The sequence below is a fragment of the Mastigoproctus giganteus genome, chromosome 10 (genome assembly GCF_048544385.1).
Source record: "Mastigoproctus giganteus isolate SK-2022 chromosome 10, ASM4854438v1, whole genome shotgun sequence".
In the NCBI taxonomy this organism is placed as follows: Eukaryota; Metazoa; Arthropoda; class Arachnida; order Uropygi; family Thelyphonidae; genus Mastigoproctus; species Mastigoproctus giganteus.
The window spans coordinates 102,790,233-102,815,883 of NC_143584.1; the positions used below are offsets into that span (position 1 = coordinate 102,790,233).

The following is a 25,651-nucleotide window of genomic DNA, read 5'->3' on the forward strand; positions in this document are numbered from 1 at the left end:
TCAGCTGCAAACTTCGATACTAAGCCTGATATACCTTCATCAATATCATTGATAAATATACAAAACAGTGGACCCAACACCGAACCCTGTGGGACTCCACTAATAACATTAGCCCACGAAGAGCAGCACCCATTGATTACCACCCTCTGTCTTCTCCCACTCAACCATCCTTTTATCCATTGTAGTAACTTACCCTTAATACCATTCTGCTCCAATTTGTACAATAGTCTTCCATGCGCAACGGTGTCAAAAGCTTTCCTGAAATCCAAGTATATGATATCAAAATTATTTTTTGCATCCAGTTCCTTTGTAACCACATCATAATAACCAATCAAATTGGTCAGACAAGACTTTCCCTTAACAAACTCATGTTGTGTCTGAATTATTGCTGCAGTCTTGTCTAGATGATCCTGCAATGCATCTTTAACCAGTGACTCCATTATTTTACCCGGAACAGAAGTTAAACTAACTGGTCTGTAATTATTCGTGTCACCCTTCGATCCCCCTTTGTGAATTGGGGACACATTTGCACTTCTCCGGTCCGTGGGAACCTCCCCTGAGTCCAAGGATGCTCTCATAATTATGGCTAAGGGTTTTGTTACTTCCTTTGCCACCTCCTTTAATATAACTGGATAGATCCCATCCACACCAGGCCTTATGTTTAACTTCAACAATTTCTCCTCCACTTTGTTCTCAGTAATTACAAAATCATTAAGCACCCTATTACAATTTGATAACCTTGTGGGATTTTCAAACCTTAATAACTCCTCATGTTTGAATGTAGATTCAAAATAATCATTTAGTTTGTTTGTTATCTGAGCAGGATCAACACTTGAATCATCAATATCATGTGGACCAATCAGATTCATCCCATTCCTTTTAGAGTTTATATAAGTAAAGAAATCCTTGCTGTTTTTCTTAGCATCCTTTGCCAAAGATTTCTTGTAATCTGCTTTCGCCTGCTTAACCAACATTGTGACTGATTACAGACTAGCTTATATATATCATAGACTTCTGTGTCGCCTGATAATTTATATGCATCCCATGCATTTTTCTTCTCTGCAACGAGTCTCATTAGTTCATTCGACAACCATTTTAGCCTAAACCTTGAACAATATTTCTTAATAGGTATGAAACTTTTAGTAGCTTCCACTATTAATTCCTTGAATGCTTCCCACTTAGAATTTGCTGTTGGTAACATCATCAGTTGGTCTCACTGTACAGAATTTAAACTGTCTGAGACCCCTATAGTCACCTTTACGGAAGCAAAAATTCCTTCCTTTACCCATGATGGTAATTATATCTTTGAAGTAAATCCCACATTAGTACACTGATCACTGCCACCTAATGGTTCACCTTTATCTGCAAATTCTTAATACGCGAATGATCACTGCAGATAACCAGATCAAGAGTATTACCCTCTCTGGTTGCCTCTCGAACATGCTGCTGCAGAAAACAATCATTCAATAAATCCACAAATGTCTTACTAGTGTGCGAATGACCAACCCATTAGTTCCAGTCTATATCTGGGAAGTTAAAATCCCCCATTATAAGACATTCTGATTTACTTGCTCACTATTTCTCTGTACAATTGTTCATTGTACTCATTTGAGTCATTAGGCCTATAACACACTCCTACTCTTATTTTTGCTTTTGTTCTACATTCCTTATATGTGTGACACCACGTCTCTGCTATCCCAACAATATCCACCTTTGATGTCTTGACCAACACTTCAAATTCATCAAATTTATTTACTATACTTCTAGCACTGGTATACATATGTACCTATTCTTATTATTAGTTACCCTAACACATCCCATATACCCACCTGTTTCACGATGACTACCATCAGTCCCTGAAACCCTCAACACCCTTTGCTTCTTGCCACTGCTTATTCTAATAGAAGTAGTGCAAGAATCACTTTCACCTCTGCCTGCAGCTACTTTTATCCTTTTAGTCTGTGAATACCCCACCTAACACCTGTTTCACGATGACTACCATCAGTCCCTGAAACCCTCAACACCCTTTGCTTCTTGCCACTGCTTATTCTAATAGAAGTAGTGCAAGAATCACTTTCACCTCTGCCTGCAGCTACTTTTATCCTTTTAGTCTGTGAATACCCCACCTAACACTGCCTCAATAGAATCAGCAAATATTCTTCCACCCTTTCTATTAAAGTGTATCCCATCCCTGTAGAAGCAGTCTCTCCTGTTAACAAGCACAGACCAGGCTGAAAAAAAAAAAATTTTACCCCTTGAGCCTTGCACGTTTCCTCCAGGGCTGAATTGATTGACATGGTTCTCATCGTGTACTCCCTCCTATCTTGTCTGGGCAGAATTGCAGACACTTTCAAATTTAACCCTAATTCACAACTTTTTTTCAACATTAACCTGTACTTGTTAATGTAAATCTGCAGATCTCCTACTCTTAATGTCATTGATGCCAACGGGTACAACAATATCACCCTTTGTGCCCTTAAAAGATGATATATGCTTTACAACATCATCAACTTTTGCCCCTGGCAGACATATCCTGGTTCTATTCCATCTATCCTTTTTACACAATATATTCCCCATCTCCCTGACAATAGAGTCACCAATGATAACTAACTCCTGTGGGACCAGCACATTCTGCCTTGGAGGTTGCCTCTGTGTTGCCTGATGCCCAGGGGTGAGCTCTGGCATTGAGTTGGGCAGCTGAGAGCTTGACGGGCCTCTCATTAATTTCTTCGAGGGCATCTACCCTACACCTCAAGCTCTCATAGACACCCATCAGAACGCTAAGCTGACGCCTAATTTCTAGACACTCTCTGCACCTGGCACACACAAAGACATCCTCCTTGGCTAGATCCTGTTCCGTTCCAGAGACTTCGGCAAACATTTCACAAGTTGCACATTTTTTTTAGGCTGTGATGCGTTAGAGAATCGCCCCCCCCTCCCTCAGTTCTCCCCCGAGTCCCAACACTACTGCCACTTTGTGCCCATTGCTTTTCTGCTCTAGTCTGGGGCATGATATTTTAAGTTAACAAGATCAATAAATTTAATTAATTGTCAATTACTATACTATCTAATAAAATACGAAATGCAGGGATGTGAATTATGCTATATAATTTTACGTTAGAGCTACCTAGTTACCACAATTAAAAATTTGAATTCCCTACCACTCTATACAAAAACAATGGCTGCAAGATTCGAACGAAACAACGGTTTTAAGTATATTAAGTAATAATCTACAAAATCTCTTATCTAAATTAAAAATAACCAGCGTAACTATATGGCTACTTAAAGTTCAATATAAAATAACAATTAGGTAAATAAAATGGCAAACACATCGTTTTTTCGGAGCCTGTAATGTTGATGTTGCTGTCCCCATGAGTAGAGCTAAAGGTGGATAAATCATTTGGTCTGTTCAACACCACAAATGGGGGTTGTTGCAATGAAGTCCTCCAACAATAGTTAACTATTGTGGGTACCAGTTAGGTCATTCCTATGGCTATGCTATAATCTGGATCTGCAGTTGGCATCCATGTATACTAGTATTCTTTGTCCAGGTTGTATAGCAAATATTGTATTATATCTCTCCAGGTCTACAATGGAAGGAGATGACATGAACAGATTCAAGCTGGATAATTACATCAGCACAAGTTGCATGACTGTTACATAGTGAGTTTACTTTTGCAACTGTGATTGATTCATTTCTGATTATGACAGCCACCCAGGAGGTTTCAGTAGTGTTCTCCACAACTCTGTATAGCATGGATAGCCACAAACTCTGCCCCCATGGATGTAGGGCTACTGAACTGTTAGGATGCCAATGTGTTCTTCCTCCATTTTTAATTTTATCTGGTCTACCACAGCACAGGTTCTTTGAGCATTCAATTTCAAGCAATTCAATGCACTGTGTCCCATTCTGGTGTTTGAACTATCCATAATCAGTTCTTGCCTTGAGTTGATTTCACAGCTTTTAGGTAGCAGGAGCATTTTGAATCCCTGATGGAATGCGTATATACTAGCCCTATTATTTTACAGTTGGAATATGTAGGTGGTTGATTTCTGGTTTTGCAATGTTTGAATGCCCACGTAAGGTGCGATGACCATATGGCTTCCTTTTGAGTACATGTGTGTGAGGTATGCCCATACCTCATACACTTAAAACATTTAAGAATGGGGAAGCACTCACAGTATCTGGCTTGTCCATCCAATATAAATTCTTTCTTGAATTTTAAATTGCTTCCAAATCCTGGGTGATACCCGTAGTACCCAATTACAGGTTAGGTTTGAGTGGGATTTGGTCGGGTATTTGATCATTATTTCTTGCTGGAGTTCTTTAGTCACAAGTTCATTTAGATTTCATTCAAATAGCTCCCCCACAATATATTCTTTAGTATGGGTATTATCTATATCAAAGACAAAGGTGTTAGGCCCTTCCTTCTTTGGCTTTTCAGAAATCAGTCCTAGATTTGTAATTTCAGGCTGTGGCAAAGTTTTGGTAGCAATCTTTGTTGGCTGTTTCTACTATCACCCTGTTATTTCTAATCTTTCGTATTCCTTTAATCTTTGCCTGTTTAAAATGATGCTGCAGATTTTTGGTTACTGCAGTTTTAATGCCTCGTTTGAGGTCAGTTGGCTGTTTTTTTTTTTATGAAAACCCCAAACACGAAGGTATCAAAACCTATAGTACTTAGTACTGTGCATGGGTTGAAGGAGAAGTATGGAGGAGGGGGGTGCCGGAAACTTTGCTCTAGAGACTAAACATGGGTTTCACCACTTCAAGCCTCCAAGCAAAGTGGTGGTATTTCACCGGTTGATGAAAGTCATCTACCGTTGCTCTTATAATTACTATATCACTTTCCTTACTTTCTGGTGTTTTTGTTCTCAGATCTGGTTGGTCTTTAATAGGTTTCTTTTTCAGGATGCTGACATAGGTTGCAACTCTTTTGCCTTTCAGCTTCTTGGGCTTCCTTTATGTCCAATCTTGCTTTCAGGACCTGGTTTTCAATATGCATGCTAGTTAATGTCTCTTCCAGCAAGTTCCAGTACTGTATGATCTGGACCCTTATAGCTGCAGTAATTTAGTCTGAATGTTCTGCCACAATCTTCTAGTTGAAGTTTGGTTAAATGTAATTAATTTTCTTACATGTACACCCCACCTTACATCTCAGACATAAGGTGGGATATAGAGTGTATGAAAATTAATTAATTACTTTCATCCATCACCTGCTGTAAGGCTGAGCAACCCCCCCCCACTTGCCCCACCAACCGCAGTACACATTGCTATAATGTTATTTTGTAATACTGGTATGTTTTTATATGAATAATTGTGCTCTGTGTAAGTAAGCAAAATTTATTTTATTCTTCATTTTATTTATTGAGTTGGAGCTGGAAAAAAAAAAACAACACAAACCGTTTTGACAACTGTTTTGTGGCTAACCTAAAATTGAAAATATGCAAATTTCTGGAACTGTGTGAAAGAATTCTGATGTATGAAGTTTAGATTTAATTGACAACAGTAAGCAAACCACAAATATTACGAGAAAATAAAATACATTCAATAAAATAACTTTTTTTTTTTTTTTTTTTTTTTTTTTGGAATGAGAGGTTATTTATTTTATAATATTTTTTTATCATAAATTGTGCAATAAATTAAATTTAATTGTTTATCAAAATATGTAAATTCCATATGGGGAATTGTACCATTAGCACCTTTTTTAAATGATGCATATGGTCATGAAAATAAAAATTTGATCAAAATCTGACCAAAAATTTGATCAGCTGATATTATTTTCCAGCAAGAACTTCAATACTTGCCTTTGTCAAATTCAATTTTATCTGTGAAATTTTGGATGTCACATTTTGGTTTTGTTGAGATGTTTCCTTATATACCATATTCATAGATTTATTTTTTTTTAATAATTTCAGTACAATGCCAGAGCCAAAGAGAGCTAGAGACATTGGGAGGAAATACCTGAGTGGAAATTTAAAAAGAAAATTAAATAAATCAAAGCATGCCACTAACACAAAGCAAAAACATGTCGCTCTAGATAGGTATTTGGCAAAGGCATCTGAAGAAGCAGGTCAGAGTTCTGTAGAATTTATGGAACTGGAAGTGGAAGGAAAACCAACTCAAGAATCAGTAGTTAACATGGAAATATCTTACTCTGAAGCAATAAGTCAGAATGAAGAAATCATCAGTAACAGAAAAGATCAAGAAAATGATGATGCAATAACCAGTCAGAGTGAAGAGATAAGCAATCGAGATTTTGAAGAAACAGATGTTGACTTAGAAATACTTCAGGCCAATGACACAACTAATCGCCTGTGGATAATATATTCCAAATCAGCTGACAAGGTATTTTGTTTTTTCTGACGCCTTTTAAATAATATGAAAAGTGCTTTGGCTACTAACAGATTTGAAGATAGACCCAATATTCATACAAGATTATCAGAGCATGAAAAATCGTTGTGAACTACAGAAAACACTCTGCTGAAGAAACTATTGACAAAATTGAACAGAAATAGATCAATCAAGAAAAAAAAAGTTTTTGAACGATTAGTCGCTGTTATTCAATTTTTGTCAGAGCATAATTTGGCTTTTTTGTGGCTCCGTTGAACAACTGGGAAGTTCCAACAATGGAAACTGTCTTGGTATCATAGAATTATGGGAAAAAATTCTATCCCATTATTCAAGAGCATCTTCGACGAGTTTCTAATAAAGATATTCAGGACCACTACCTAGAAAAACAAATTCAAAATGAGCTCCTCAGTATGATGGGAGATGCAGTACAAAATTTGATAGGTGATTAAAATCAGCCAAGTACTTTGCTGTTATTCTTGACTGTACTCAGGATATCAGCCATCAGGAACAAATCTCCCTGAAAATTAGATATGTCTACGTTGGAACATTGCCCAATACACCAGTCAGTGTGTATGAACAGTTCATAAAATTTATCAATGTAAAGAGCAGTACCAGAGAAAATTTGTACAATGTGCTGAAACAGCAACTCGAAATATTAGAATTAAACATAACTGATATCCGAAGTAAAGGTTATGACAATGGAGCTAATACGAGAGGAAAAGTTTCAGGTGTTTGGGGAAGACTTGTACATGAAAATACAACAGCATTTTTTACATCATGTGCTCATCACAATTGCAATCTAATTCTAGGGGATATGGCCAAAATCTCCCCTAATGCAATGACCTTTTTACGACACTTCAACTTCTGTACATGCTCTTTTCAGCATCAACAAAGAGATGGTCAGTTTTCAAAAATATGTGAGGGATCTTTCTGCAAAGCCTCTGTGAAACAAGGTGGGGGTGTCAAATGCAAGTGTAAAGGCTTTAAGGTATCAAGCTGGTGATTTCTATGATGCACTTTTGGAAATAGCAGGAACATCAGAAGATGCCCAAGCAAGAAATGAAGTTGAATCACAAGCTAACCAGATCAAGGAATACAAATTTCTTGTTTCATTAGTATTTTGGCATGATTTGTTGTTTCAAGTAAATTTTATTAGTAAAGAACTGCAAAGTAATTCTACAGATCTTGCTGCAGCTTTCTTTATTTAAAAAGCTTCTGCACTGAGAGAGAGATTGGCTTTAAACAAGTTTAAGTTGGTGCCACAGAACTTGTGACAGAATTGGAAGTATCTCTAGAATTTTACACAACAAAATTATAAAAAAAAAAAAAAAGCAGCACTTCAATTACAATCCTGCTGATTAACCTATAACAAATCCATTACAAGGCAAACTGCATTAATCAAATCATAGACAAGGCTTTGCAATCTCTAGAGTCATGTTTTGGGCAGTTAGTAAAACATAATAATCTTTTTGGTTTCTTGGGTAAATTTCTAAGAATTCCAAAGGATGAGTCAAGAAAACATGTTGCAGATTTAGAAATCTCACTTTCAGATGCCAAAATCAGAGGATAATGAATCGGTCAAGTCTGTGAAAGCAGCAGATATCGGTGGCCACAGGCTAGCTGAGGAAATGGAAACACTGAAACCAGAATCGTGCTTCAAAAACCCTTTAAATATTTTAAAATGTCACACAACTAATGAAAGAGCCACTGTATTTCCTAATTTAATCATATTGTAAAGAATATTTTTGACGATTCCAGTGACTGTAGTGTTAGGGGAAAGAAGATTTTCCAGATTAAACTTAATTAAAACATATCCTTAATTAAAACATTAAACTTAATTAAAACATAATTAAAACGTAGAAGTTTTCAGGATACCAAATTGTATTTAAAAATACTCATGTTTTGCTGAGTTATACATTATTGGTATTTTTAAGGTCACAGTAATTTTACCGAGTCAGCCATTTGGATGTTTCCAGGAGATAAAACTACAGCAGTGCCACCTGCTTGGTCAGTGGTGACTAGAAATTAGGCATAAATTGCGTAAAATTATAACATCACGAGGCAGCTTCATCACTGAATAAGAGCTACTCCATTTATATGGCTGCGGCAGGTTTAGTAGTTTAATTTGTTAAACTACTAAAGCACCGAAAGATATATGCTCCCAGAAGGGCCTTCCATGACGGAAAGGTTTCAGTGGAGACGTCAGACGAAATCCGTTTCAAAAGGTCCACACACGACCTTTTCAACTAAATTGTGATCCAAGAAAGCAACGGGAAACTACTTGGATTATCCTTCCCTTGAAAACTTCAATGATAGCAAGCAAAATAAACCACGGCCCCGAGTCTCGGCGTCCCTTGAATGGGACAGGGGTGCTAAGAATCTCCGAGCTTGCGTCGAAGAATTTTCTGAAACTAGCTACATGGAACGTTAGAAGCCTACTACAACCAGGAAAACTAGCCAATGCTTTACAAGAAATGGAACGCATTAACATCAACATACTTGGGCTAAGTGAAACCAAATGGCCTGGAACAAAGAAGTTTATATCAAACGACCACCACGTCTTCTGTTCCGGAGGAGAAGAGAACACCAAGCAGACGTACGGCGTCGCTTTCGTTGTCCACAAACAACTGGCCAACAAAGTCACCAGTTTCACTCCAATATCGGAACGAATCGCACTACTACAGCTAGCAGGCAACAAGATCAACCTGAATGTGCTCCAGGTCTACGCACCAACAGCGGACAAAGACGATCAAGAAACTGAATTGTTCTACGACAAGCTAAGCAACACTTTAAAGTCGCTGAACAAGCACGACATGACGGTCATCCTCGGTGACTTTAATGCCAAAATCGGTCAAGGAAAGCTACAAAACATAGTCGGAGAACATGGCTTGGGGACACGGAATGAACGAGGCGACAGACTCGTCCAGTTCTGCCAAGAAGAAAAATTTAGCATTGCCAACACTTGGTTCAAACTACCACCTCGACGACTATACACCTGGACCTCACCACAAGACTCTGACAACAATATCGTCAGGAATCAAATTGACTACATCTTAATCAACATCAGATATAAGTCAAGTGTCCTCAAGGCAAAAACTTACCCCGGAGCTGACATATCATCAGACCATAACCCAGTAATAGCAACACTACGTCTCAAATTACGAGCAGTCAAACGCACAAGCACAACAAAAAGAATCGACCTGGAGAAACTGAAGAACACCGCCAACAGACGACAAGTACAGCTTCATCTCAACATTACAATCCGATCAATCGAAGCAGTAACAACAGACGTGCAAGCATTTGGGCGTTCACTCAAACAGTGCATCAATGAAACAGCAGAAACCCTGCTAGGACATCAGGCGTCGAAAAAGAAACAACGGTGGATAACCCAGCACATACTAGACCTAATGGATGAATGGAGAATATTCAAAAGCAACAACAACCGGGAAAAATACAAAGAAATACAACAAAAGATCAAACAGGAAATCCGGAAGGCGAAGGAAAAATGGATGGAAGATCAGTGTGCAGAAATCGAAGACCTAATCAAGAAAAATGACAACTATAACCTGCACAAGAAGCTTAAAGAAGCTGGAAACATCTACAAACCGGCTCCTATCCCAAGTTTATATACGGATAACAATCAACCTATACTAAGCAAACAAGCCAAACTCGACACCTGGAAGAGCTATATATACAATCTGTTCGGCACCAACAGAAAACCGGCAGAAACGCAACAACAAACACAGGAAGACAATCTCCACATATTAACATCTGAAGTGGAACATGCCATCCGAATAACAAAGCCAGGCAAGGCCTGTGGACCTGATCAGATTCATGTGGAACTGCTGAAACAACTAGACTACAGCAACATCCAACAACTAACGAAATGGTTCAATCAAATCTACAACAACAACGACATTCCATCCGAATGGCTCCAGTCCATCTTTGTGGCCCTACCAAAAAAGGCTACCAGCCGGAAATGCGAAGACTTCAGGCTGATCAGTCTAATGAGCCAGGTGCTAAAAGTCTTCCTCAAGGTGATTCAGCAAAGGATAAGATGTAAGTGCGAAAGTGCACTAGGAAACACACAGTTCGGATTCTGCAGGGGACTAGGTACCAGAGAAGCAATTTTCTGTTTACAAATATTGCTACAAAGGTGCTATGAACATCAAAAAGACGTGTATATATGTTTTATTGACTACGAGAAAGCCTTCGATTCAGTAGACCACGACCGCCTGAGAAAACTTGGGCTTGAAAACAATGATATCAACTTTATTGCAACTCTCTACTGGAATCAAACAACCCGGCTTCGCTATGACAACGATCTGACAGACCCAATTCCAATAAAAAAAGGCGTCCGGCAAGGCTGTCCATTATCTCCCATTCTTTTTAACATCTATTCGGAAATGATCTTCGACCAAACACTGGCTGACAAGAACATCGGCATAAAAGTTAACGGACACTACATCAATAACTTAAGATATGCCGATGACACAGCACTAATAGCGGATTCAGAACAAGATTTACAGACCATCTTGAACGAAGTGGACATAGAAAGCCAAGCATGGGGGCTACGAATCAACAAAAAGAAAACAAAGGTGATGAAGGTCAGCAGGACTGCAAGCAAAATCACGATCAAACTAAACAACGAAAAATTAGAGCAAATACACCGCTTCAAGTATCTCGGAGTACTCATTGATGACCAGCTGAACTATGAGGCCGAAATCAAAAGCAGAATTGAACAAGCCAGGCAGGCATTCACCAAATGGAGAACCCTCCTCACCGACAGAAGCTTGAACATCATGCTCAAATTACGCACATTGAAATGCTACATCTGGCCAATACTGCTCTACGGTGTAGAAACCTGGACTCTAACATCAGCCACTACAAAAAAGCTCCAGGCCTTCGAAATGTGGCTCTACCGAAGAATGCTGAAAATTCCGTGGACAGCCAAGATAACCAACGCACAGGTCCTACAGGACATGCACACGGAACGGGACCTGCTCAAAACCATCATCAGCAGGAAATGCAAATACCTAGGTCACATCGCTAGGAACCAACAAAAATATCACCTACTACCACTCATCCTGGAGGGAAAGATCGAAGGCAAGAAACGCCCAGGCAGACCGAAAATGGCATGGCTAGATAACATCAACACCTGGCTTCACATGACAACAGCACAAATTCTACACGCAGCACTAGACAGAGAACAATATCAAAACGAAGTCGCAAACGCCATTCGGCAGCATTAAAGAAGAAGAAAACATATCCAAGGTCAACGACACTTCATGAGAGACTCAACAGCCTTGCAATTTTATCCACTGAAAGTGAAGAAGCAAGAAATTTAAATTTTGAAAGTCTTGAAAGATTTTGCTGATAAAAAAAGCAAGAAAAATATCCTTCTGATTAGTTTTATTTATATTATCAAAATGTCTGGTCAATTGTCAATAAATTTTAATAATATAAAATTAATAAAGAATTATTAATAGTTTTAGTTTTTCATTTTTTCAAAATATTGAGGGGTTAATATTAAATTTTTCAAGGGACCCACCTACATGCTCCAATCAGGTCCACATTTGCTAAGGGCGGAACTATAACAAATCCATTACAAGGTAAACTGCATTAATCAAATCATAGACAAGGCTTTGCAATTTTTACAGCCGCATTTCAGGCAGTTGGTAAAACATAATAGCCTTTGGTTTCTTGGGTAAATTTCTAAGAATTCCAAAGGATAAGCTAAGAAAACACATTGCAGATTTAGAAATCTGCACTTTCAGATGCCAAAATCACCGAAGGCAATAAATTGGTCAAGTCTGTGAAACCAGAAGATATTCATGGCCATATGCTAGTGGAGGAAATGAAAGCAATGAAACCAGAATCATGCTTCGAAAATCCTTTAAATATTTTAAAATTTCACGCAACTAATGAAAGAGCCACTAATTTAATCATATTGTTAAGAATATTTTTAACAATTCCAGTGACTACAGCATTAGGGGAAAGAAGATTGTCCCAATTAAAGTTAATTAAAACATATCTGAGGTCGATGACACTTCATGAAAGACTCAACAGCCTTGAAATTTTATCCACTGAAAGTGAAGAAGCAAGGAATTTAAATTTCAAAAAAGTCTTGAAAGATTTTGCTGATAAAAAAAAAGGCAACAAAAATATCCTTCTGATTAGTTTTGTTTATATTATAAAAATGTGTAGGTCAATTGTCAAAAAATTGTAATAATATAAATATAATAAAGAATTATTAATAGCTTTTCATTTTTTCATAATATTGAATTTTTCAAGGGACCTGCTCCAATATGGCCCCACATTTGCTAAGGGTGTGTGTGTGTGTGTGTGTGTGTGTGTGTGTGTGTGTGTGTGTGTGTGTGTGTGTGTGTGTCACCGTGACTTAGTTCCCTCTACTGTTTCACTCTTCAGCAGCAAGTGGAGGAATTCACGCAGTTATCACCAAATTATGACTACCCCATCCATAATTTACTGTGCTGCACAGCTCACAGTATAAAAAACTGAAGAGCTTCATATTCTAAAGCAGTGGCAACTTGCATCTGGTTATGTAAGTCAAAGTGATAAAGTAGCAGTTGTAGAATGTAATAAAGATATTACAATGTTTCAAAAGGGCATGACTGTGTGCTTCCATATCAGAAACAGCATGTCTTGTCAGTTGCTCATGGCCCATTGTGGTCAAGGTGTGCAAAGAATGGTGTCGAACAGGCCAAACCACTTCCTGCTGGCTGTACTGTAAAGGACTACACAAGTTAGATGTTTGTGAAGAGCAAAGGGTGCAGCACACTGTACAGGCTCAATGGCAGTTCACTGTGCAACAGTTGACATCATAATATAACAAATGACAGGAACAATATTCCAAATGATGATGTGCTGTACACTTAGATGTATGGGCTTCTACAGAAGATGACCCGTGAGAAGCCTTCTCCTTGCTACTGATGATCATCAATGACAAATGCTGTTGTCATTGATGATCATTGATGTTCCATTGGTGTGTGTGTGTGTGTGTGTGTGTGTGTGTGTGTGTGTGTGTGTGTGTGTGTGTGTGGCAAAAGCAACACAAGTTCATGGAATCATCGTGCATGGTGCCCACTACCCAGTTAGGTGGTGATGTTTGCTTAATAAGGGGCATGTTTTGCTGGCAAGAACTAGGAGAGTATGGACCAATGTTTCACTGGTGAGTTCTAGCAACAGCTCTTAGGAGGCAACATGCACCTTGCCGCATTGCTTTTTTTTTTTTTTTTTCAGAAGAGAAACAGTATCTTCCAATACAATAATGCACCGTGGAAAACCTTTCAAGCAGCATGGCTGCGGATTTCTACAGACATTACTGGAGTCAAGTGACTGTTATCCGCGTAAACAGTCATTCAATATGGCATTAGGTAGGTGGTCATAATTCAGAGATCACCAAGCGTGTTGATAGTGTGCAATTTTTTAGATTCAATATTTTAGATGCAGTCAGTTTCATAGTATGTAATTAATTTCCCAATTTTTGAAAAGTACAACATGGTGCAAATTAATATTCTGTATTTGTCAAAATATCGGAAAGCTAAAATTAACTTAGATTATAGTTGCTGTACAGGTGAGCATTAATGCAGCAACGATCAAATTAATTTTTCTATTAAATATCTACTTCTAAAAGTGCTTCCATAATATGAGATCATATTATGGAAGCACTTTGTCAGTAGTTGCCTTGGAATTGCACTTGCATGTACAAACTGTGGCGATACCCTACCTACAGAATGAGACCCTTCTAAATTCAGCTGAATTTTTAAAATTTGTATATTATTAAGCAAATGAAATGTGAGATTTCTCATCACTCTGTTACCAGGTCATGCTTAGTTCCTACTTATAGTTCTTGCCCACTAACAAGCATTAAAACTGCATTATGTAAAATTACATTTCAAACAAATAACAATATACTTCTCCCTTTGTAGCACTGCTTTTAATTTCAAGTGCAAGCAATAAAGGCAAGTTGTGACAAAGGGACTTCCCAGTATAAAATTGGTGCATCTATTAGTAGCAAATTTAATGATCATTGCTAAATACAGTGATGGTATGCACTATCAGTACAATATTTTATAGCTAGCAATATTTTATAACATAGCAAAGACCTTTGTTCTAAATCTGCTTCAGGTGAAATTAGTTTGACAGGGTCAATCACACTTTTGATTTTTGGCCAGAGTAATATGAGAAAGAGGTGGCTAAAAATTCCATTAGTTAAAAAGTGAAAACCTGTGATAGAGTAATTACTGGTTTGGTTATCCTACACACCAAGCAATGTCCTTCCCTATCATTTATTTAAGACAGAACACTGGTTATATTTATAAATATTATAGCTGTAGCAGAGAAACTGGATGTGCAGTGAAAGTATGAACAATGAAAAAAAGCTGCCAAGTCATGACCTATACAGTAATTATGGTGGATAGAGTATTAAAACATCTTAAACTCCTCCACTAGTTGTCAGTATTATCATGCTGATAGCCAATGGTATAGTAACCCTTGCCCATTTCCGTAATATCTGAATCTATCAGGATATGATAGATTGGGACATGCATTGCGTAGAATAGTTCCAGGATCATTCCTTAATTCTCTCAGGTGTATAAAGGCCATTAGGCATATGAACCTATCTCCATCTAGGAAATAAAATATGCTATTCAGCTGCATGTGGCTGAATATAAGAGAGCAGGGACGTACAGCTATAGACCAGACAATGCCTAAAAATCATTTTGATTTAGCCTACAAAGATGTTCAAATGTAATCACATTCTTCATCAATTTTTAAGCTAGTACAAGAAATAAGTTTGTGATTGGTAACATTTAATATAAAAATTATTTAAAAAGTGACAAAAAATGATTTAATATAAAATAGACAAATTAATTAGTTTCATTATGGTTGTATCTCCTACCCTAAAAAAAAAAAAAAAAATTTTTTAAATCTTATTTTTTAGCCTATTCATGAGTAAGTAGTAGAGTGTTTCTACAGAGTCTGCTATTTTGGAATATAAATGCTTTATAAATATCAATTTATTCTTATTTTTATTTTCATGCCAAACACCAGAGTAAAAATTGTCAAAAACCAATCAAGATTTTTAAAAATTTATAAAAAAAAAAATTACTTTTTTATGCAATAACACCCTCTACATTGATTTATGTGTCACCTGATTTCATTCTCCCAAACTTCTGGATCCCAGAGAATTCTGGACATTAAAAAATGCCAATTTTTGCTTGTTTTTTTATTGGATAATTCTCTGTAATTAGTTGTTTGAGACATAGATAAGATGTTGGCACATACTAGAAAAATTAAGGAAATTCATACTATTAACCAGTAGACTTCAAACAAAGAACTACAAATGCACTCCTGAAATGATTAAAGGATAAGCAAATTTTTTTTTTTTTTTGTTATAAAACCAAAAAAATGGTTAGATACATATTAAAAAAAAAAAAAAAAAAAAAAAAATCAGCTGTAAAGTACTCTGGCCCATTGTCATTTAAATCTTACCATCCAACTGGTGTTCTATATAATGCTAGAGCAGAGTTCTAATATCCAATAAAGTTCAATAAGCACAAATATCATGTAAATAAACCTAAAAGAATTAATAAAAAATTTACAGAATATTTTATTATAAATTTACAGCTACTCACACTTCTAAATGAAAAACAAACAGGTCTTTTAGTCAGTATCTGTTTAGTTTTCTCCTGAATTATTAGGCTGGATGTCAAGACACTATCAGTATACACTTCTTCAGCAGAGATATTTGTTATTCCACTGCCTTTCTTTATTTTCTGGCTCTACAAACAAACAAGGTTCAACAATTATTATAGCATTCTGTAAGTTGAATAAAAACAACAATAAAACATTAAGTTGAATCAAAAATCAAATTTGTAATAAAATAAAAATAAAAAAATTCAGGAAAAATTAATTGATGAATGGCTGCATGCTAGAATATTTTTCGACACATAAAACTCATGGCAATATAGTTTACAATGCTTACCTTCAAATCCCTTTAAATGAAGTCATCTTTGTTACACAATAAAGTGCACTCTTAATATCTCTATACCTGATTTAAGTACACCCTTTATACATTATTATAAATAAATTGAAACTTACTGTATTATTTTTTAACAGCCAACAGAATTTAAAGTACTGTAACTAACACTATGGTAGATGTAATTGACATGCAAGGTAAAATCAACTTTTATATCTCCAAATTACTTTCAGGCAGACCATTCTTGTAATCTCCCGTCAGGCATGTAGGGGACTGAAGCAATTCCCTCAACCAACCCAGTGCTTTTCAGATCATTTGCATAAAAAGAAAGAATGTTTCTAAGAGCTTATGTTTTGGCAACAATGCAAGCTCTATCTGTCTACTAGGTTTCAGAAAAATGCATCGAACTCAAAAGATTTTGTTTCTGGTTAGTCCTGAAAGTTTTGAATTGAAAGTTTCCATTGTTTTATAATTATCAGAACTAATCTGGAAGTAATCACATAAGAAACTGAAAAACCAAAAAAGGATTCACTTCCATTAGTCTGTAGAATTTGTCCATAGCCCATATCAAAAGCTATCATATTAATGTTTGCCTATTTACAAAAATTAGTGCTGTCATTTGTTATAAGCATGCAACAAACAACTAATTTGTTTTTATTATTGGTCATCCATTATAAGCCAATTTATTAAAAATGCACTACTACATTTTTTATTGAAAATGTCACAGTACTGCATTTTATAGAGGCAGTACTAGGATATGAGCATTGCAAGAAAACAAGCTCATACAACATCAGCAAAAAAAAAAAAAAAAAAACTGCTAACCATCTCGCCTATCCATTCCCTCCAATAGTCTGTCTAGTTCTTCCTTAGATTTATTTAAGCTATCAACTTCCACAAAAATAGATGGAAGTTCGTTCCAGCAATCAATGACCTGTTTGGCTGAAGCAAACTTCTGTACACCTATTCTGCAACCATCCTTCCTCAATTTGAATTTATACCACCTCATGTGCATAGTCAGAGCAAGAGGAAGAAACCATCAGCATTGAGTTTTCAAGCCATTAAAGGTTTTGAATGGCCTGAGAAAGTCATCTCTCAAGGTCATTTCATGAAATGAATTTCACCGTGAAAGAAAGTCATTTCTTGCAGGTTAATTTAAGAAAGTCACCCTGCAAAGTGCCTAATCTTCAAACATTGCAATTTCCAGAACTTTACTTGGTAAGAGTGCCCCTTTGTAATGCTCACCAATCTCCTTTCCGGTCTCTGCACGCACTCCAGCATCTCTACATCCTTCCTAAAATGAGGCCTCCAGACCTGTATGCAGTATTCAAGGTGTGACTGGATCATTGCTTTTTACAATGGGATAATCACATCCTTATCCCTGTAGCAAAATTCCTATATGTCACTGCAAAACCCCATGAGCTGTCCTGGCAAACTATCTGTACTGTTCAGAGAACTTCATACCTGACTACACAATTACCCCAGGTGTTTTTTCATTTTCCACTACCCTGAGTGTAGTACCACACAGTTTAACTGTTACTCTGGGGTTACTGCTACCCATATGCAGTACGTTGCATTTATCTATGTTAAACTTCGGTTGTCCTTTCTCAGCCTACCTGCCTAACTTTTCTAGATCCTGTTGCAGTAGCACACTGTCATTAATCCCCCCCCCCACCTTTGTATCATCTGCAAACTTGGATATTAAGCCTGATATTTCTTCATCAATATCATTGCTAAATACAGAAAACAACAAAAAGGTCCAACACCAAACCCTGGGGGACACCACTAATAACTTTAGTCCACAAAGTAGTGTCTGTTGATTACCACTCTGTCTTCTCCCACTCAACTCTGCCTTTATCCATAGTAGCAACTTGCCCTTAATGCCACTACACTCCAATTTGTACAGCAGTTCTTTTGTGACCACATTACAGTATACAATCAAATTGGTCAGACACAAGATTTCCCCTTAGCAAACCCATTCTGTGTCTGAAGTATAACTGCAGTCTTGTCTAGATGATCCTACATTACTTCTTTAACCATTGACTCCATTATTTTTCCCTAAACAGAAGTTTAACTAACAAGCCTGTAATTACTCGTGTCACCCTTTGATCCTCTTTGTGAATCACTTCTCTCCCCTCCCATCCTGTCTGTCCTTTCTGTACTCGGGTAACCTTACTTTCCCCAAACCACCCCCATGGTTTTCCACAGTATTCTGCAACATTTTTGCTTACAGGGCATGGTTCCCTGAATACAAGTTTTGCCATATGGGACTCACTCAGGATCCTAAATATACCTGTGGAACTGATGAGGTTTGGGCCCACGTCCTACATGAGTGCACCAATTACCATCCCAAACAGATGTAGACTAATGTCTGTGACTAGACCCATAAACCACACAGATTAGCATCTACTCATCTCTGATGAAATGCACTATACTGTCCTTTCCAACTTTGCTCAAAAATTATTTGGGTCAAGAGGAAGTAATCATGCTATGATATCCCACATTGTGACATCTCCTCCCAATCAGACAAACTACCCAATTATGGCACCTCCAAACTTAGACGAGCCTGGCCTGTCACAATGTGTTTCCCACCCAGCTAAGACACCTAATAATTATGGTTGACATTACTTTTTTGCCAAATAAATAATGTATATTTATGAATAAGTAGTATAAATGGATGACATAAATAATTGTTGCTGATTGCATGGGTCTGATTGCCAATTGCATGGTCTATGTGAATGAGAGCATGTTTTGGGCACAGGAGTGTGTTCCTGCCTTGGGTTTGTTCCATTGAGCTTGGCCATGAGCACAGTTTGTGTGGGTTTGTTATATGGTTTTTAGGAGCATTAGCAACAGTTTGTGTGGGTAGCTGTAGTGATGACAGTGAGTGTGTATGATAGTATGTTTGGTTGGAGCTTTCAGTCACGTCCGTCAATGCTGATGTGATTGAAAGCCATACCATCGATATACCTGATGGATATGGATTACTTTTCTCCCAATGTGTGCTGCATTTCACAGAGTGGTGAATGTCCAAATGTGTGAAATTGAAAGAAAGTATTTATAAGAGTTACTGTTCCTGCCTTAGCTAACTTTTAGTGGCCATGGGCACTGGATTGTGTGGATAGTTGCATGTATGGCAATCTATGCTTGGCTGGAGCTCTCAATCACGTCTGCATTGCAGGATGATTGAGAGCTGTACTAGTGATAACACTTGATGGATAAAGATTACTCCCCCCAATGTGTTTGTTTGTTTATTTTTTATTACAGTGTGAACGAATGTCCAAATGTGTGAAAATGAATACAAGTTTAAATATTATTATTCCCCAATCTATATACATATGAATAAACAAATGAGTAAAAAATTAATTCGTGTGTGTCTGTAACTGCATACGTCATTATTATTATTATTAGCTATATGGTGCAAGGAAGCCTGAGGCTTATGCTGCACCAGCAAAAAAAAAAAAAAAAAATTCCCACATTACCCTGAGAGAGAGAGAGAGAGAGAGAGAGAAAAAAAGTATAAGGGAATCGCCAAGAAAGATATCCAGCTCAGAACCCTAGGTTGGCCAAGCCCATACTCACCAGAATGCATGTATGTATATATTAATGTGTGTAATTTTTTTTTTTTTTTATTAATTTACTGGATGAGAAATGTGAGTACTTAACGTGTAAAAAAAAAAAAAAAAAAAGTTTATCCTATTCAGGGTACTATTCCAGGAGAGTAACTGTGTGAGAATGGTGGCATGCATGGGAATATCCAATAAGTGAAAACTGCTCAAAATGTAACCTAAATATTTAAAAAAAAATAAAATAAATAATATATACAGGCAATCCTCATATAACATAGTAGTTAGATTCCTATAAAATCTTGGGAAGTGCAAAACCATATTACAGGGGACTAAGAACCAGTACAAAAATGGGGGTTACGTTCTAAAACCTAACAAAAATAGACCATTTTTTTTTTATAACTATCCAAAACTTAATTTTCATTAAAAGTACTATTAGACAGTATGAATCAGAGCTGTAATACTCAATATGTTCTACGTTGATAATAATATTAGTAAAATAATAAGAGGAGTTTACCTCAATATAGTACGTAGAACACTTCCGTATGATATCCTCCAGAAATTAAAACAGAAAAAACGAAAAAAAACCGACAACTTACCAGTACATTAGAGTAAAATATAAATAAAATAATCAATTTAACACAATTAAAAGAATCTAACGAAAATATTCAAAACGATTTTTCCTTCCTGAAGCTGACAACGCTTTTCGACCGTATGTCGTGATCACAGGAATTAAAATTACCGAATCGGATTAAACCTAAAACTTAAATAGTGATTATTTGTCTTCACGCATGCAGGTCCACGCATCGGAGATCAAATATGGCCGCCAAACATTTACAGAATTCTCGTGTAATTTAATTTCAATGGTTTCTGCAATTAATAGTCACGTATAATTACTTTGAACGTTAAGTATTTTGGCCTCGTTAAATAAAAAAGTATGTTTTTCATTAATGGCATGAAAGGCTAATTCTGACGCTGCTGAATGAGAAGCACAAACTGAGGCTTCATGTCGATTTACACGAATATTAAGAGAAAATTGCGTCGAACCTTGGTAAGACGAGCCGCAATCACCGCAAGAAATGTTGTATACCGGGTTATTAATTTGTGTTGCGAACGCGGAAAGAACCAAGCGATTGTTCAGTATAGTGTGTAACTTCCGTATTGGCCTAGCTACAATTTTAAATTCGGTATCTTTAAAGAATCTTAAGCTGTTTGTACCACTGTTCAACATATGGGACAGAAATAAAGTATTTTTTGATATTACTATTGTTGATAGGTGTAGTATTTTGTATCCTATCCTTAGCCTGTACCCTAATACGGTTTATTGTGGTAATGGAATAACCCCTGTTTAAGAATCTGCTAGTTAATATTTGTATTTCTGAGTCCAAAGCAGATTCCGTCGTTGAATATTTATTGGCATTTAGAAATTGATTAAAGATAATCGATCTTTTGTAGGTGAACGGGTGATAGCTATTATAATGTAGAAGCATACCGGTGTTTGTAGGTTTTCGATAGATGCTAAATTGTATTTTATTCGAGTCCCAGGTAAGCGTGAAATTTAGAAAGTTTAATGACTTTGTATCCGTATCCTCCCTTTCCAATGTAAATTTGAGTCTAGAATGAATATTATTAAACAAATGTAAAATGTCTTGGATAGTACTACTATCGGTAATAACTAGAACATATTCTAAATACCTTCCATAATATGTGATATGGGGTCGAAAAGGTGTCAAATGTATCTGCTCAATCTTTGAGAGATCAATCTCCGACATTAAGCCACGCAGGCTTAAACCCATTGGTAATCTAAAAGTTTGTTTGTACACCTTGTCTCGAAAGGTGATGTAGTTAGCCTCAACTAACAGTTTAATTAAGTGAAAAATTTCCTTAATAGGTAGCTTTGTATAATTAATCTGTGTCGAGTTTTTATTTAACATATCCCAAATAATATCTAATGTCAATTGTTTTAAATTGTGTTAAATTGATTATTTATATTTTACTCTAATGTAACGGTAAGTTGTCGATTTTTTCATTTTTTCCGGTTTAATTTCTAGAGGGTATCATACAGAAGTGTTCTACGTACTATATTGAGGTAAACTCCTCTTATTATTTTACTAATATTAAAAATAGTAATATGTGAACAAAATGTCTTACAAACTGTGATACATATATGTCAGATATGTTCATTTAATTTAATTTTCTACCTCTTCATCGCTGCTAAGCACAATCAAACGAGAACATTTTCTCTGTTCCAGAATATCTTTGAGGCTCCCTTTTAACTTTGTGCTCCTTTCAGTCGAAGGATCTGCATTCAAAAAATAAGATTCTAATTTCTCAGCTAAGTTATGCCTTCGCCTATGCTTTTTAGTGAAAAATTTTGAATTTCAGAATTTATCTACGCCATCACCCTCTAAATTGATCTGATTTACCTCTGATGCCATTTCCACCAAATCCACTTCGCCAGCCTCTTTTTCTACCACTAATTCTTGAGCATCTTCAGTAGTCATATCATAAAAATCTTCCTCTCGTACAGACTTAGCAAGTTCTATTATCGCACTGATTCTGTTTTCTGCCAGTTCGGCCATATTGCCTGAATGAACTGATGCTGGAGCATACATTTTTTCCAACATGCATTTAATGTTGATGGTTTTACTTCTTTGAGTGATAAAGCTATGATTCCGATACAGTCCACAACTGAAAAATGTTTCCATGCCTCCATCATTTCAATAGATTTGGAATCAATTTTTCCCAAAATCGTAACGATTTTCTGATGCAATGAGTTTTAAAAGGTACATTATAATGCCTTGGCCTAATGGCTGAATTAAAGAAGTTGTTGTAGTAGTAGTAGTAGTGGCACTTGATGCAAGAAAGCAAGTGTAGGAGCTTATGCAGCATCAGCCAAAAAAAAAAAAAAAAAAAAAAAATCACACCATACCCTCCAAATGCCTGTCCAGTTCCTCCTTAAATTTATTTAACCTATCAACTTCCACAACGACAGATGGAAGTTTGTTCCAGCAATTAACCACCCGCTGGCTAAATGCAAATTTCCGCACATCTATTCTACATCTATCCTTTCTTAATTTGAACTTATGTCCCCGTAGGTTCGTATTCTGAACAAGTGGGAGGATCCCATCAGAATTCAGCGTGCTCAACCCATTCAAGGCCTTATAGACCTCAATCAGATCACCACGCAGGTGCCTAGTCTCCAGCCACTGCAATTTGCAGAACTTAAGCCTCTCTTGGTAAGAGGATCCCTTCATTCCCCTCACCAATCGTGTTGCTCTTCTCTGTACACGCTCAAGCAAATCTACATCCTTCCTAAAATGAGGCCTCCAGACCTGTACGCAGTACTCAAGGCGTGGCCTGACCATTGCCTTATACAGAGGGACAATCACCTCCTTTTCCCTGCTAGCAAAATTCCTATATATCATTGACAAAACCCCATGACCTGCCCTAGCAGCCTGTCTACATTGCTCAGAAAACTTCATATCTGACTGCACAATTACTCCCAGGTCTTTTTCATTTTCTACCACCTTAAGTGTAGTACCACACAGTTGGTACGTTTCTCTGGGGTTACTTCTACCCATATGCAGTACTTTGCATTTGTCAAGGTTAAACTTCAGTTGCCACTTCTTAGCCCATCTGCCCAAATTATCTAGATCCTGTTGCAGTAGCACACTGCCATTACTGTCATTAACAACCCTGCCAACCTTCGTGTCATCTGCAAACTTCGACATTAAGCCTGATATACCTTCATCAATATCATTGATAAATATACAAAACAGTGGACCCAACACCGAACCCTGTGGGACTCCACTAATAACATTAGTCCACGAAGAGCAGCACCCATTGATTACCACCCTCTGTCTTCTCCCACTTAACCATCCTTTTATCCATTGTAGCAACTTACCCTTAATACCATTCTGCTCCAATTTGTACAGTAGTCTTCCATGCGCAACAGTGTCAAAAGCTTTCCTGAAATCCAAGTATATGATATCAAAATTATTTTTTGCATCCAGTTCCTTTGTGACCACATCATAATAACCAATCAAATTTGTCAGACAAGACTTTCCCTTAACAAACCCATGCTGTGTCTGAATTATTGCTGCAGTCTTGTCTAGATGATCCTGCAATGCATCTTTAACCAGTGACTCCATTATTTTACCCGGAACAGAAGTTAAACTAACTGGTCTGTAATTACTCGTGTCACCCTTCGAACCTCCTTTGTGAATTGGGGATACATTTGCACATCTCCAGTCCGTGGGAACCTCCCCTGAATCCAAGGATGCTCTCATAATTATGGCTAAGGGTTTGCTTAGTTGCTTTGCCGCCTCCTTTAATATAACTGGATAGATCCCATCCACCCCAGGTGCCTTTCTTACGTTTAACTTCAACAATTTCTCCTCCACTTTGCTCTCAGTTATTACAAAATCATTAAGCACACTGCTACAATTTGATAACCTTCTTCCATTTTCAAACTGTAATAATTCCTCACGTGTGAATGTAGATGCAAAATACTCATTCAGTTTGTTTGCTATCTGAGCAGGATCATCAACAGTCGAACCATCGATGTCAAGTGGACCAATCATATTCATCCCCTTCCTTTTAGAGTTTATATAAGTAAAGAAATCCTTGCTGTTTTTCTTAGCATCTTTTGCCAAAGATTTCTCGTAATCCGCCTTTGCCTGCCGAACCTCCTTTGTGACCTGATTACAGACTAGCTTATATCTGCTACAGGCTTCTACGTCGCCTGATAATTTATATGCATCCCATGCATTTTTCTTCTCTGACACGAGTCTCATTAGTTCATTTGATAACCATTTAGGCCTAAACCTTGAACAATATTTCTTCATTGGTATGAAAAGTCTACTAGCTTCCACGATTAATTCCTTGAATGCTTCCCACTTAGAATTTACTGTTTGTAACATCGTCAGTTGATCCCACTGTACAGAATTTAAAAACTGTCTGAGACCACTGTACTCCCCTTTACGGAAGCAAAAACCCTTTCCTTTACCCCTGACGGTAGTTACCTCTTTGAGTAAATCCCACTTCAGCACACTGTGATCACTGCCACCTAGTGGTTCCTTTATCTGCAAATTCTTAATACACGAATGATCACTGCTGATAACCAGATCAAGAGTATTACTTTCTCTGGTTGCCTCTCGAACATGCTGCTGCAGAAAACAATCATCCAATAAATCCACAAAAGTCTGACTAGTGTGTGAGTGACCAACCCACAAGTTCCGGTCAATATCTGGGAAGTTAAAATCCCCCATTATAAGACATTCTGATTTACTGACCCACTCTATTTCTCTGTACAATTGTTCATTGTACTCATTCGAGTCATTAGGCCTATAACACACTCCTACTCTTATTTTTGCTTTCGCAGTGCTTATGTCACACCAAACTGACTCAACAGTGCACTGTCCATCTATATCAACTGGATGCACTTCTTTTGATTTTATGTTTTTCTTAATTAACAGCATAACACCTCCTCCCTTTCTGTCCTGTCTATCCTTTCTGTACACATTGTACTCCCCAAATTCCAGTTCTGCATTCCTTATATCTTTGTGACACCACGTCTCTGCTATCCCAACAATATCCGCCTTTGATGTCTTGACCAACACTTCAAATTCATCAAATTTATTTACTATACTTCTAGCATTGGTATACATGCAAGCATACATGCTCCTATGCCTATTCCTTGTTACCCTAACACATCCCATATACCCA

The 25,651-nt window shown here is 37.1% G+C and overlaps 1 protein-coding gene across 5 annotated transcripts in view; it reads right to left on the reverse strand.

Annotated features, from left to right (window-relative positions):
* The window catches only part of LOC150079193 (pleckstrin homology domain-containing family G member 5-like), a 559,615-nt gene that overhangs the window by 404,607 nt on the left and 129,357 nt on the right, over positions 1-25,651 (reverse strand). For all 5 annotated transcript variants that reach the window (XM_090382446.1, XM_090382448.1, XM_090382445.1 and 2 more), the window contains one exon: positions 16,015-16,161. In XM_090382446.1, the coding sequence (XP_090238572.1) occupies positions 16,015-16,161 (147 nt within the window). The remainder of the gene's footprint in view (positions 1-16,014; positions 16,162-25,651) is intronic.